We start from the raw sequence: 12,376 nt of genomic DNA, 5'->3' as shown, positions 1-12,376 counted from the left end.
TTTTTTATTTTTGCGATTTTAGTTTTGTAATTTTAGGGGGGCAATTTTTTTATTTTGGTAATTTTGGTTTGGACTCTAATTTTGTTTGGTGATTTTTGTTTGGTGATTTTTGTTTGGTGATTTTTGTTTGGTGATTTTTGTTTGGTGATTTTTGTTTGGTGATTTTTGTTTGGTGATTTTTGTTTTTTAATAGTTTTGCACTTCCCTTTCTCCCTCCTCCCCCCTCCCCGGGGGGGCGGGGCCACCCTCCCGCCCTCCACACAAGCCCCGCCCCCTCCCAGAGGCCCCGCCTCCTCTCCTCCCCCCCGTGAGGGCGGCGCCTCGCTCCTCCTGCCCCTTCCCCCCCTCCCGGGGTGCTGCGGGCCAAGATGGCGGCGGGCGGCGCGGGCGCGGGGCGGGCGGCGGTGCGGCAGGAGGAGCTGCGGCGGCTGATGCGGGAGAAGCAGCGGCAGAACGCGGACAAGAAGCGCATCGAGTCGCCCTTCGCCAGATATCCTCCGCCGCAAACCCGGGGCGGGGTTGGGGGCGAGCAACGGGGTGTCGTGGGCTGGGGGTTGGGGTCTCTCAGCGCCCGTCTCGCTTCCCTTAACGGCCGCCGCCACGTACAACAGCCTGGGGCACCTCAGCTGCGCGCTCTGCAACGCGCCCGTCAAGGGCGAGCTGCTGTGGCAGACGCACGTCCTGGGCCGGCAGCACCGCGAGGTGGGTCAGGAGCCCGGGGGGGGGGGTTTCTGCCTCACAGCCCCCTCCTCACCTCGTTGCGAAGGGGCTGACGCAAACCTCGATCTCGGTTTCAGGCGTTTCTGCTCAGAAGGAGCCGTCAGGCACTGGGACGGGTTGCCCAGGGGGGTGGTGGAGGCACCGTCCCTGGGGGTGTGCAAGGAGAGGCTGTACGTGGTGCTTGGGGACAGGGTTTAGTGGGTGACACTGGTAGTGGGGTGATGGTTGGACCAGGCGGTCTTACAGGTCTCTTCCAACCTAAGCGATTCTATGATCTGTGACGCCTGTTTCAGTGGCATTATTATGGAAACATCTCAACTGATTTTAATAAGATATCCTAAAATTGCTGTGTTTTAACCTGCAGTCCAACAGCTCCTGACGGAAAAGCCTCTTAAAAACGTGTACTTCTTTACAGAGAGTTGCGGAGTTAAAAGGCACAAAGCAGACAGCGACCGGTCCAGCTGCTAGCACATCGTCTAAGCCTGCCAAGAGAAAAACTGTTGACACAGAAAATGCAGAGTTAAAGAGAGCAAAAGGTAAATAGAGAATATACTTTCCAAGCACCTGACAAAATCTAGCTATTTTACATCTTGAATGTCTTTGGTTTTCTTTTGCTGTGCTGTGGAAGTGAGTTAACAAGGTTGTTGAGTTAACCTGTCAGCCTGTTGCTGCTGGAAAGGGAAAAAGTCTGGCTCGCTCTTTGTGAGTTCGCTGATCAGCAGAAAACTGCTCTTTTGGTAGTTTACCTTTTCTCTAACTTACCGGGTTAAAATACTCTTTGTTTTTCGTGGTTCATATACAAGGAGTGTTTTAAATTCACTTTGTTATAGTAAGTACTGTGAAGCAAGCTATTGCATTGGTATTAAGTGGGCATGAAAACCTAAGTAGATACCTACAAAATTAAGGTAACAATCTTGTGTGTGTTGGGTTTGTAACTCTGTAACACTCGTGGTACCTGATGGTAGTATGGGACATTTAATTGGCAGCTCTTCAGAAATAATGATAATAGTCCCTAACGTCCTGAAATTGCTGCAGTAGTTTGACCGTGAGAGATATTTCTTTTAAAAGCACGGGTTGTAAGACATGACTTTTGGCCATTATACAGGTACAGAAGAGAAGCCACATACATCTACATCTGGGTAAGTAGATCTTCTATGTATCTTTTTGCTTGTAACTCTACCAGCTGTTACATTCTTACCCTGTTCTTCCTCATCTCTCCTACCCAAGGGTAAAGGTTCGGAGAATCAGCAGATTCCTGCTTCTGTTCAGTTTCTAATGTGGGTGTGCGTTCCTGAATGTGGCAGCATCATGCTCTGTACAGATGACAAAATCGTGGTATTAATCCAGTCTGTGACAAAACAGGAATTCCTTTGCTGTCACTGTCTGACTTTTACTGCTTAATATGCGTTGTTATTGCACTGTCTACTGGAATGAAAATAACTATATTGTGGCATGCACTCCAGTAGTTAATGGTGCCATACTGCAGAAGAGATGGTAGTCCAAAATGAGGACAAATGTTGTAGTATACAATTAAATGACGCTTAGCCACGGAAACTACTATCAAATGTCATCAGCGCTTTTTTATTAAGACTTTTTTGCACTTGAAATTCATGTAAATACATATCTTGCAGTTGAACTCTTGCAAAGATAGGAGTGTATTTGACTTCCAGGGATTGAGTTACACATCTTATTGCCACTTAAGATTTCTGATGGTGTTTGGATGTCTGCGTGGGGTTGGTAGGTTTCATGTAAGGCACGCAGATCTCCTGTAAATTTGTTCTTGTGATCAACTATTTTTTTGCATAGATATTAAGCGGTGTTATCTTGACACTAAAGACACCTTGTAAGAATTTTGTGTGTTAGCACATGTGTGTGGAATTGCCAGTTGAGAGGTTTCTTTATTATTAAACTGATCAGTATGATTATTTTAAAATATAACCTAGCAAGATGTTTGTCTCGGAGACCTGCAGCTATCCTAAACAAATCTGGGTTTTCTCACTGCTGAGCCTGCACAGGACTTCTAAGCTGCAGTAGGTACCCAAAGCGAGTAGTCGTATTAGGCAAGAAGGATGTCAAGATTTAAGTGACATCTTACAGATGCAAGCTGCTTTGAATGCGAAAGTAGAATTACCATAGCTGCCATTCCTCCAAGCTCACTTTGTTGTAGGATGCTTTTATTGGTTTTTATTAGAATACTCAATATAAGAAACAAAACTGAACTGAAATGCGTTTTCAGCTTTATCCTCAGCATTCCTAGGGAACTTCAGAAGAAAGCAGCAATTACGTGTTGCCTTCAAGCAGTGGTTTTATCAGTAGCTGAGCAGTTCAGCGTATTGTACAAGATCTGTGAGCGATACAGTCTTGTAGGCTGAATAGACTGCAGATGCTGGAGTCAAACTGGTTTTTGAGATATTTGAAACAGTTGCATTGTGTACTCTTCACTAGGCTACCAGCAGATTTTTTTGATGAAACAGAGCAAAACAGTGCAAGCAAACAGCCTTCCAAGGGTCCCGGTCCCAGTTTATTGTCAGGAAATTATGATGATGATGATGATGACGACGACGATGATGAAGAGGAACAAGATCAATCGAACAAATCTTCCGTTACACACAAAACTGAAATTCCACCTCCAACTCCAGAAGCAATACCTAATTCTCTACCTACAGGTAATGATGAGTGAAGTGGTAAGTGATTCTGTAAGATGAAGCTGTGTTAGGGTAGAATAGCATAGTTCAGCTGGAAGGGACTTGCTTTTTTATACTGTGGAGCCCAGAAGTGCACGCAGTACTCCAGGTGAGACCACACCAATGCTAAATATAGCAGAAGAATCTCCTCTCCTGACTGCCTGACTGTGCTGTGTTTAATGGCACCCCGCTGGGCTGCCAGGGCACGCTGCTGGCTCATGCTGAGCCTGCTGTCTGCCAGCACCCCAAATCTCTTTTCTGCTGAGCTGCCATCCAGCCCCTCTGCTCCCAGTGCATGCCTGTGGCTGGCAGTACTCTGTCCCAGGTGCAGCACCAGGCGTTTACCTTGTTGAACTTAATGTCGTTGATGATTGCTAGTGATGCCATTGATGATGGAAGGGTTTTTGCTTTCTTTTTCTAATTGCTGCTATTAGCTGGCTGTGGTGTATTGCTGGAAAGAGAGAAAGGAGAGAGATTCTTTGCTAGTTTGTTATTGTGCAGTGTTTTCTCACCATGTTTATCACTTTTATGTTGTAATTGTTTGAGGCTATCAAGTGGAGTAACATCTGCCTTTTCTTCCCTTGATTCAGTAACGTATTAATTTAAATTCCTGTCTAGTCAGAATTTTATATAGAAGGTTCAGCAGTTATTCTTTTTGCTCACAGGTGTCTGTCCTTTCTTTCAGACTTCTTTGACAGCAAAACTACAGCTGCTCCTGTAGTTTCCCATTCAGGATCCATACAGAAAGCAGAGATACAAGAGAAGGTAGTAGAGAGGTAAGCAGTCAAATCAAAGATTGAAAAATTTGGGAAATGTAAATAGATGTTACCCTTCCAGGAAATACAGATTGTGATTGCTTAAAAATCCATCATATTGTTAACTTGTATTAGGAATAGTTTGCATATATGTCAGCATCAAGTGTTGTTTCACACCCTGGGGACAGGAGCAGTGCCATGAGGGGCCTGTTAGACAGCTCTATTTGCAAGTTTTTACATCTGGTACTTTTGAAGTTCAGTGTCAACCACTGCTTTTAACTGTTTAAAAACAAACAAAAAAACAAAACATTTACTTGTTCTGTGGCAGTGGTTCAGCTCACCTAGGCACTTTTTGGACATTGGTTTAGGCTATCACAAGTAGAGCCTTCTGTTAAAATGTCTGGATGCTTAGCACATTGGAACAAATAGTTTAGGAAGCCTGAGCTACAGCTCCTGTCCCGGCAGTGAGGTTTAAACCTCTGGGTTTGTTAAGGCCAAAGTGAAGAAACAAGTTTTGATGGTTATAGGTTAAATTTGTGTCATAAAAATGCTTCCTGCATTTCTAGGTCCTTTTATAAAAATTAAGGATTTTACTGTTGACTGTTTTTTAACCACTGTAAAAAAGGCTCTAAAGCGGTACCTTGGAGTAATCATAATCAAACGTTCCAGGAAAGAAAACACTGCTGAGGCTTTGCCAGAAGGGTTCTTTGATGATCCTGAGGTGGACGCAAAAGTAAGTGGCCTGATCTTTTTATGCTGCTAGAATTATTTCTGTCAGTTGTAACAATTTTCTGAGCAGTGAGGATATTTTTCCAGGTAATTAGTTGTGCCAGAATATAAGAAAATGACTAAGCTATTTCATTCTGGATTAATTAGAAGGCATTAAAAGAGAGGTGGGGGTCAGGAAGAGCTTGTTATATCATCTCTCAGAACGTATTTTGGATTGCAGTTCCTTCATGGCTTATAAAGAAAAAGAAATATTATTTGTTGATTTAAAATGCTGGATTGAGATTTGGACAATTCACCTGTTACTCCTTGGAGTCACCCAAGAAAAAGCATTTCACCTCATTTTTACATCCAATTGTGCTTCTGAACTGAGGATAGTTCTCTAATTTCTGAGAGATCCTTTTGAAACGAATGAGTTACTGTGCAATGTTATTATCCAGCCTGATAGAATGAAAACAGCTGGATTATGGCATGCGTTGTAAACTCTAGTACTGGCTACTACAACAGTGAATGTGGTCTTCAGCCCTCTCATCTTTTAGTGCTACAGGTTTTTTCACGCTCAGAAGAAATATGTGGGCATTCTCCAAAAAATCTTGGAATTCGGTCAGATTCATTCATACTTAATAATCATTCATTCAAACTTACTAATACTATTGCTTCATAATAATTTTGTTGACTCAAAGCTTTATTTATTTTCCTTGAGTGCATTTTTCTATTGTCCACATTGTCTCAGGCTGTTGGTGTATTTAAATTGGGTTTTGATTTGGGGACCTTCCAAATAATGCTCATTTATGTCCATGTAATCCCATCGTCACAATTGCAAGCCTAGGTGTCTTTTTGCTCTGCCAAGATTCTCCTGGCACCACAAATGCACACAAGTCTGTGGTGGCACATGTAAATACTTCTGAATAATGACATTTTGAGCGTTCAAATATGTATCTGAAAAAGATGTGGGTTTTTTATTTTTTATTTTATTTTTGCACGTGACTGTTGTGTTATCTTTGTCAATATGTAGTTTTAGCATGACTTGGGAAGCATTCACAGAGTGGAAATGTCTAGCTGGCAAAGGAGAACATGCTTTTATATTTGTGAGGACACTGGTTAGTGATCTTTGTCCTGGTCATTTTCTTTGATTGTAAAATTTATAAGTGGTTCAGTAAACTCTTTCTTGAGCTGCCTACAGATGCACTTCTTTTTAATCAGCTCTTTCTGAATTCAGCAAATGTGAAGAGGAAGGAAAATGTGGCTTCACAGTGGGATGACTACAGTGATTCTGTGTTGGAGCCATGCACAAAATAATTATTCTCAGAATTAACCGTGGTGTTTCTGGAGGGGAGGTTTTGGGCTTCAAAAGTGTTGGTTCTTTACATCAGGAATGTATGGAGCATATAAAATCTGTGTTAGACAAATATTTCAAGGAAAAATAATATCTTTAGTGTTTAAATTTATTGTAAGAAATACAAATAATTATGAATTACAAAAGACAACCACAATGCATAGTAACACAGTACATACACACATGATAAAAATAATCACAAAACAGAAGATGAAATGATGACTTTCAATACGTAGTTTGCTGGGAAGCTTCTAATGTATTCTATAAACTTAATTCACACTACTGGATTTTATATAATAATTCAGCAACAAAACATACCATTGTCTTTACTGGGATGATGACTGACACGTTACCAAAAGAGAGGAATGAATAAAAGAAAAACAAAGCTAATGCAAAAGGATGTCACGAATTAATCTGTACAAACTGCTTGGTTATCTTAGCTATGTGATTTCCACCCAGTCCAGAACCAGGCATAATCTGTCATCTAACGTCTATGTCACAGCTTCCAGTCTTGAGCTGTTTTGGTTACACGGGTAGATGATCTGATTTACTTGCTTAAGTTAAAAGCACAATCTGGTTTTGATTACTTTATTTATAGATCTTAAACCCATACTTACACCTACTTTTTCAGTCCTCTTGTTTTAGTAATTAATGCTGTCTACCACGGAAGAAATACCTTTGCAGATTGTTTGAAAAGTGGAATGCAGCTGTGCTATTTCTCCTGCTAGCCAACAAAATCAATTTAGACTTGAAATATAATCAGGCTACCACTAGTTAAGCCAGTGACTGCATAACACCATATTTTATGTCATGCTAAAAACAAATACTTCACTCCTTTTTAGCTTGCGTCCTAGCTCTTATATACGACTGAACAGACAGCTCTCAGCGAAATTTAAAAGTTACTACTTGACATAGTGAAATCAGATTAATGGGGCTTAGTCACTCTTGTTAGTCCAGACATCTCACACCATCCATTCTTAGTCAATTATTCTTTAATACTGTAGTCAAACTTCTTGTTTAAAACCGGGAGTAGAGTCAGATATTTTTTGTCCAAAACACTTGCGCTGCTGTACTATCCTAGTTACTTCAATTTAGGTAATGCATATATTTTGACCAGGTTTTCTCAGAACATGGCAAAATTATGCTGTTTTATCCCACTTGTGTCCAGCTATTGGCTCACTAGGCGTTAATCATTAACGAGCCTGTGTTTTCACTTTCTTTAGGTGCGAAAAGTTGATGCTCCAAAGGATCAGATGGACAAAGAATGGGATGAATTTCAGAAGGCAATACGACAAGTCAACACAGTAAGTAATGGAATCTATTTTTATTGATTCTAAATACTATACACAAGAAGAACAACAGTTTCGTGCAGCTCTGTGAAATGACTGACATGCAGTTGTCAGCAGTTTGTCTGCAATGCAGTGTGTGGTTAAATGCACTTTATAAATGAGCAAATGGTTCTTTACATTTTCCACTCAAGGAAAATTAAGTTGCAAATACTTTTGATGAGGAGCCAGTCATCGGTATATATAGTTGGATTTGTTACATTGCATTTAAATAAGATAGCATAAACCCCAGATCAGTGTTGTGTATTCAAAGAGGACATGATTATGGGCTTTAGATGAGATATATTCGTATTTTAACCTTGAAGAGAAAAAAAAGGAAAAACACAAAACAAAATAGAAAACAAACCCAAACGAACAAAACACTATCACCCATTTGTCTCCTTGAAAAAGGATCTATAAAGTGTAAGTAACCTTGATTTTATGATTTGTTTAAATGTACTGGAAAGAAACCCCAAAACCTGGGAAAGGATGTAAGATTCTGTGTGTGTGAGATGTAAGTTGACCACGATTTTTCTGTACTTCCTTTTATTTTATTTATTTTTTTTTTTTTACCATTTAGCATTGCATGGAAAGTCTTCTGAGAACAAGTTTTCATCTGTCCTTTGTTACCACCTAAAACTGTCTTTACAGATACGTGGTGTTCCCACTGTTTCCCTTGGGTATTTGCCAATTTTTTTTTAATTTTAATTGTAAATAAATTTGTCAACTGTCATATGTCAACTGCTAAGAAAAGTGGTGCAAAAGAAATTGTCATTGCTCATTTTAAAGCGCTCAGCACTATAAACAGAGGAAATATTCATACAAAAGCAGTAGTGGGTACATTTTGCTAGCATTAGCCATTCATATAATTCTTCAGCTTAGAAGGAATCTTCTCAGTTATGCGTGGACCATTGATTGCATAGCATCTCCCAGACATTCAGATTTGAGAAAGTATATGCTGAAAAAAATAACAGGTTAGAAATACTTTGGGATCCGGTGGGAATATTTAACCAATACTTTGAATAATTACACAATAGTTGTGTAATTAAGTCCCAAGTATTGGGATATAGCTCCAGTTTCAGCTTCAGACTTTGGATGCACATGGCTTTTATGCTCAGTTTCAAAGAGTAGTATATTAAAAAAAACATCAAAAGGTTAACCCCAAATCAGCCAGACTACTTTTTGCTTTTAGTTTTAAGAATAAACATTTTAATATATAGTTAAACCAGATCAGTCTCTTTCTGTATATGCCTCCAGAGTCTTTTGTGAAGAAGGTGTATATGTATAGCAGATTGACAGTTACGAGGCACTTGACTTGGGGTAGAGGGGAAGAAAGGAAGACACAGGCGCCAAAAAGGAACGACAGAGGAATTCAGGATGAAGGTGAATTCTCTTAGAGCTTTTCTTGTTTAGATTTCAGAAGCAATAGTGGCAGAAGAGGATGAGGAAGGACGACTAGATCGGGAGATTGGAGAAATTGATGAGCAGATGTAAGTAGATCAATTTTTCCTCAGACTTTCTGTTCTCCAGCTGTAATGGATCATTATTTGACTAGAATGGTAAAACATTTTTAATTTTCCGTGATACTACAGTTTGTTAATCAGCTAAATATTTGAAGGAGAAAGAAAGACTCCCTCAAATCTCAGACTGGTACCTGATAAAAACACGAATTTTGGTGCGAAGGTATGAAATTATTTGCAAAGAGAGATTGCACTACAATCATGGAAAATACAGCAAGCCAGGCAAGGGCAAAATAAAACAATAGAATGTAAATCCTTCATATAAATTCCCTCACTCCACCTGTCAAATGTCTTAATTTACATCTCTCTTTGAAATCTGATTGATGTAGAATTAATGTGAACCTATTTAGCTGTTTTTTTAAAGACAGGAGCATATATTCTGCAATACAAACAACTAAAATTTTCCATAATGAGATTTGTGTTTTGACCATACATTTGCTGTGTAAAGAAAAAAAGCGTTGTTCTGTGACTAGCTTTCCTTTTTCTAATAAAAGTTAACTTAAAGGTTTTGTTGAATGATATGCTTCATTACCAAAATGCTTGTTGTTGAAATGGTAAGTGTAGCATTACTTTAAATTCTACGTAATCTAAAGTACAGCTCAGTGGAACAGACTGGTACCATCACAAGGCTGAATAAGGAACTCACAATTAGCTATGTCAGTGTTACAGACTGAAAATAAAAAGTTGAATCCTGATTTTAATGAGCCTTTCAGCAAAAAGAAGGTACAAAAAATAACAGCAACACTTCCGTCATCTGGACAGACTTCTGGACAGTCGGAATAATAACAACAGTGTTGGGTTCAAATTGAGTTTTGGTAGTAAAGGAATGTCTTTTAGCAACGTTGCTATAATAATGGAGAGGGTTTAAGCTAAGCCTGTCCTTGAGTTTTTACCACTGGCTTAAGTTGCTACAGCACATAGAGCCAAATTCAGAAACTGAGAGAGAGTTTCAGGTTTGCTAGCACAATTATTTTGATTGAGAGAAAAATTCCAAATTTTTAAACACTGTTTCTGTAGCTTTGGGTTTTGCATGCATTTAAGTTCAGACTGTTTCAAACTAAATTCAAATTCAGAATCAAATCAATTCCAGCGACAGTCATATTTTCCTTAGCCTGCAAATATTCAGATATGGCTGCCCTGCAAGTTATCCTATTGCAGATAGGCAAGGGGAAAGAGGATCCAAGCAATTATCTTTACTTTTTGATTCTTCCTAGCAAATAGAATTGGGAAAAGCAAAGATGAAGAAGTATCAGCCTGACTGAGATACATGTCTTCAACAAAATACCTTGTTAAAGTGGCTAGAATTATTGTTGTAAAACATTTTGTGGCTAGAACTTCTTAAGTAAATAGAAAACTGAAACTTGGGGATGTCATTTACTTTAAAAGTTCTAGTGTAGCACTCAGTAAGCAGACAAATGATCTGAACACGATCTGATGTTGACATTAGTTCAAAGATACCACAAATAAGGTATCAAAGTGATGGCTAATGATCACTTTTCTACAGTATGTGTGTATTTGCTACACCCTAGGTGGAGCAAAGACTGGCAGCTCAGTGTGGGGTAGAGCTTCTGTGTTTTTCTTAAATCAATTTGTGGGGGTATCGCAATTGTTCCATGTTTGGATTAGTGCTCATTGCTAGAGAACTGACTGCACTCCTCTCCTCTGGTCTGTTTCTGTTTGATTAGTACAGAGAAGGTGCAATCACATTTTTAGTTGGTGGGAAGCTGCTGAGCTTTTTATATCCAAAGTTGGAAAAACGCAATGGGGCACTGTAGAAAATGCATTTAGTTTGAAAAGGCCACAAATACTAATAGGTGGTTTGCTTCTCAACAGTGAATGCTATCGCCGTGTTGAGCTTTTGCGTAACCGCCAGGATATGATGAAAGAGCAATTTAAAGAAGCCATGATATTAAGAGCAACACAAGAGAAAGAAGATGAGGCTATTGGTAGCGAAGATGAAGAAGAGTTGCAGGATTTGCTGTCTCAAGACTGGCGGGTGAAAGGGGCTTTGTTGTAGTGTTTTTGTAACATGGCTGATACTCTCTTTATCGTGATGTTACTTCCATTATTAGAAGTGAAATGGTTTTGTTAAATATTTATTTAAAGAGGATCATGAGAGGGTAAAGAGCCAAGTGTGTTTAAAAAACAAACCTTTGTAGGTCTACAATGGTGTATTACTTGCTGTAAAAATTGTATATTGCAAATGTTTTACAATTTTGAATGTACTTTTCTTATTAAAAATACTGATTTCCTACCAGAGGTATTTTAATGGGATTAATTAGTGAACTGAAGAGTTTCTAAGCTTTTGGTAACATTAATTATATCTAGTAATTTGGAGACTTGGGTTATTGTGTATAGAAGTAAAGGACTAGCAAAAGTGTTAGTTTACAGAGTTTTCCTACGTGGGATGGGTAGCAAAAAGAAAATCTTATGCCTTTATCTTAAAAAGTTTATCTTAAAAGTTTATCAGCTCTCTTTCCTCCACTCCCCCACTCCCCCAGCCCCCAATAAAACATGTAGTTTTTTCAGGAACTGTTAGAGTGTTTCTGTGTCTGGAAGTGCCAAACTCAGAAATGGTGAGCTACACCTTCTCCACAGTTTATATGATGAGCCATAGGCAGTTTTGAAGATTTTTCTTTATAGTATCAGTTGTTTTGCTTATTGTAATGTGGCCGTAATGTAGCCAGACATTTTTAAGCCAGAGGGATGAAAACACAATGGTTAAATAGTTCCATAACCGACTGAAACGGTAACAAAATGCCAGAGCGGAATGTACTGCTCTGGAAACTGATAACATAATATCATTTATTTAGCTCTAAATACCAGAATTTTTTCTAACATAGTAAAGGAGAGCATCTAAAATTGATTTCTGTTCTGATAAACACAGATGAAGTGAAAAACAAGAACCTAAGGACTTAACAAAACTGGGACATGGAAAAGAGAAGTACTTTGAGCTTTGGTAAGTGTCCCCCCCCCCTTTTTTTTTTCTTTTTTTCTTTTTTAAATGAGGCATGTTTTTGACTTTCAAAACCCTTAAAATTTGTTAGGCTACCTGAGGACTTTGGAAAAAATAGGGAAAATGTGTGATATAATTTTAGGGTTTAATTAGGGTGACAGCACTAGCACAGGTTGCTCAGAGAGGCTTTGGAGACGCTCAGAAGCTGACTGGACAATCTGTTCTAGGTGGCCCTGCCTGAGCAGGGGGTTGGACCAAATGGCTTCTCTAACTTTTTTTGTCAAAGTTGTGAAGGAACAGCTTAGCTTCATTTTTTTAAACATTCTAATTTTAAAACAAGTTAATGAGGTTTTA

General features: G+C 39.2%; 1 protein-coding gene across 1 annotated transcript; it reads left to right on the top strand.

Annotated features, from left to right (window-relative positions):
• Window positions 1-431: 431 nt before the first annotated feature.
• Window positions 432-11,671, top strand: ZNF830 (zinc finger protein 830). The gene is made up of 10 exons (XM_032181111.1): window positions 432-525; window positions 569-702; window positions 1,136-1,256; window positions 1,826-1,859; window positions 3,166-3,386; window positions 4,090-4,180; window positions 4,829-4,892; window positions 7,445-7,525; window positions 8,960-9,036; window positions 10,900-11,671. Exons 1-10 carry the CDS (start codon window positions 432-434, stop codon window positions 11,081-11,083), a joined length of 1,101 nt encoding a protein of 366 aa, XP_032037002.1. The 3' UTR covers window positions 11,084-11,671.
• The last annotated feature ends 705 nt before the right edge of the window (window positions 11,672-12,376 follow it).

This window comes from Aythya fuligula, chromosome 2 (assembly GCF_009819795.1).
Source record: "Aythya fuligula isolate bAytFul2 chromosome 2, bAytFul2.pri, whole genome shotgun sequence".
NCBI lineage: Eukaryota > Metazoa > Chordata > Aves > Anseriformes > Anatidae > Aythya > Aythya fuligula.
Note: the sequence above shows the minus strand (reverse complement) of the source record. Positions and strands in the feature narration are given on the sequence as shown.